The sequence below is a fragment of the Atta cephalotes genome, assembly GCF_000143395.1.
Source record: "Atta cephalotes unplaced genomic scaffold scaffold00033, whole genome shotgun sequence".
Taxonomy (NCBI): Eukaryota; Metazoa; Arthropoda; class Insecta; order Hymenoptera; family Formicidae; genus Atta; species Atta cephalotes.
Window position 1 is genome coordinate 650481 of NW_012130097.1, and position 2665 is coordinate 653145.

Here is a 2665-nt window from a genome sequence, read left to right on the forward strand (position 1 = left end):
CGACGTAATTAGTTGGTCGGTCGTCTAACTAGTACGACCGACGTAACTAACTAACTAACGTAACGAACGGAAGGTAAGTTAATAGTAGTAGTAGTAGTAGACAGTAGTGTGTGTGTGTGTGTGTGTGTGTGTGTGTGTGTGTGTGTGTGTGTGTGTGTGTAATCTATCTGTAATCTAAACACATATACTACTCCCTTGCCACAAGGAGGAATTCTTATTGTAGGATCTTGTTGCACTTCAACGGGTTCAACAGACAAAAAAAAGAAAGGGTTTGGGGCATTTGATAATTTTCGAAGCACAGCTAGCTTCTGTCGTGCGACCAGTCCATGTCCGTTGTTACACGTCACTTACTTCCACGTCGCGCCTGTTGCTGCGGAACGCTCGGTTTATACTTTCGTATCCACCTCGCTTCTACTCCAACCTCACTCTCAGTTTGTCCGTGGTGAAAACGAAGTCAACATTCCTGTGCATCATTAAACTATGAGTATGAGAAGGATCCCAATGAAAATTGGAAAGAGTGTGGACCATTTTACAAATTGAGGCGCAAAGATTGACGGTCCATCACCCCAAAGCATTCTCATTTTTCATTCGAATCCTTTTTTTAAATGATGATTGACATAAAAGTACACAGCTTAGCTTGGTGCGATGTAATGATGCTGCAGTAACATATACATTCTTATAAATCTAATTATATTTCTAACATGGAGGAAGCTACACTATGGAGCTTCCTCGTCACGCCTGTTTCCATGTAGATTATGATTCAACTTACTTTTCGTTCTATTCTATGCCTATATCTACCAATATAGATTAACTTTAGTCTGTAATTTATCTTTTTATACTTTTTAAGCTTGGAGATAGGCTGCTTTCCTTTTAGGAGACACAGTCGGCACGAATGTCGTTCATCTTTGCATTCAATGAATAACAAAAATAAAACTTTATTTGTTATCATGTTTCCTAAAAGGAAAGCACTAAAGATAAAAAGTAAATCGATTAATTTCACGTTATCAATACTAATATAGTGGGAATTACATGGATACCTGTGTAATCATGTTGTTAAATTCACACCGATATTTTCTTTTCAAATTGTACATTGCTAGAAATGAACATAACAATTAGAAAAAAAAATGAAGAGTAAGTTGAACTGAGAGTTAATCTATATTGGAAACTAGAGATCTTATAATAGAGTCCGGCTACGAACGATTTTGTCAAACTCCAACAAGAAAAAAGTATATAATTTCTCCCTGTATATACAATAACTTTCAGCAGAAAAAGCACTTCTGCAAATATAAAATTCTTTAATGTAACTGGTTTTGTCCTTAGTTCCTTATTGGGTATAAATGTATAAATCAATCATATTAAAAAATTTTACAACAGCTGCAAAGTTGCTTTTTCTACTGAACACAACTAATGTCTCATTCTAACTCATTCTACTGTGTTTCACTCTATAATTTTAAGATTGTGGAGTGAGATAATATATATACACACAAGAAGAAATTATATATAATCTTAAAATATCTTTCTCTCTCGCAAGATTCTGACAAAATCACTCATGGCCAATTTCTGATATAGAATCTTTAGTAGAAACGAGCATACATTGTTTGACACAGATCTTGACATTACATTGATACAGGCTGTTTATTTGTCGAAACGAGACGACCGACGACAGTTTTTTATCGGACAATTGACGGATTAAATGAGCGACAGAAAAGAAGAAAGTTTCGAAGTTTAAAACTAGAAGAAAATCGTCGCAAACCGTCGAAGAGACAAGGTATGACCGGGAATTTCGATCAACTGGAGAAAATCGCGGCACATCGTTACCACTCGTTCCTCACCTTCGTGCCTCTCGCGCTTATGCTTTTTGTGCTTCTTTGAGCCCATGTCTCGAACACTTCCAACTGCAGGTTCGTATTTCGAAATCAAGTATCGGCGTCCTTTGCGTGAGTTACTGCAACGGCCTACGAGAGTGCCGCGCTCCGTTGCGTACACAGACAACACGCGCGGCGGCGGCCATTGATGATGTCACGTTCACCGTTCCGCCGTTCCGCCGTTCCTCTCGTTTCGACTCGCCGTCATGGCGGCGCGTCGCGCGCGTCATTTGAATATTTCGAATGACGTTTTATGTTCTATCTGACTTTCTCATCAAGAATTTAGACATCACACACTGGAGATACCGCATTTAAATTCACAAATCAAAAAAGGTTATATTGACTGAAAATTCGCGACAAAAAGCGTGAATCGATTTAATTTCAGCAAAGCAAACGAAAAGGTATATCCTTGATGAAAATTTTTCTCAAAATTCTTCATGTTTCAGTATTTTTATGTAAATTTCAGAATTGTTTAGAATCTTTGTACAATTTTATAATTTTAGAAAATTTCTCAGATTTTATATACAAAATAAACTTTACAGAAGTGCTGAAAGAGTCTAAATTTTTTTTTAGAATTTCGAAATATTCTAAGATTTCTAAGTTTTTTCATTCTGTAATTTCTGAAAAAGTTGAAGATTTTTTTAGAAATCTTCATAAATCTAAAATGTTAGTGTGTTGAAAATATTATAAAATATGAGTATTTTTTTCACCAAGGTGGTAACAATTTTTTGTTAAAATTCATATAATTTTTCAGAATTTTTAAAAATTTCTATATAATTTTACTTTAACTTTTAACTTTT

General features: G+C 35.3%; 1 protein-coding gene across 1 annotated transcript in view; it reads right to left on the reverse strand.

Moving 5' to 3' along the window:
* The window catches only part of LOC105621332 (bromodomain-containing protein 7), a 5391-nt gene extending 3513 nt beyond the window's left edge, over positions 1-1878 (reverse strand). The window contains exon 1 of the mRNA XM_012202798.1: positions 1833-1878. Coding sequence (XP_012058188.1) covers positions 1833-1878 — 46 coding nt within the window. The remainder of the gene's footprint in view (positions 1-1832) is intronic.
* Positions 1879-2665: the final 787 nt, after the last annotated feature.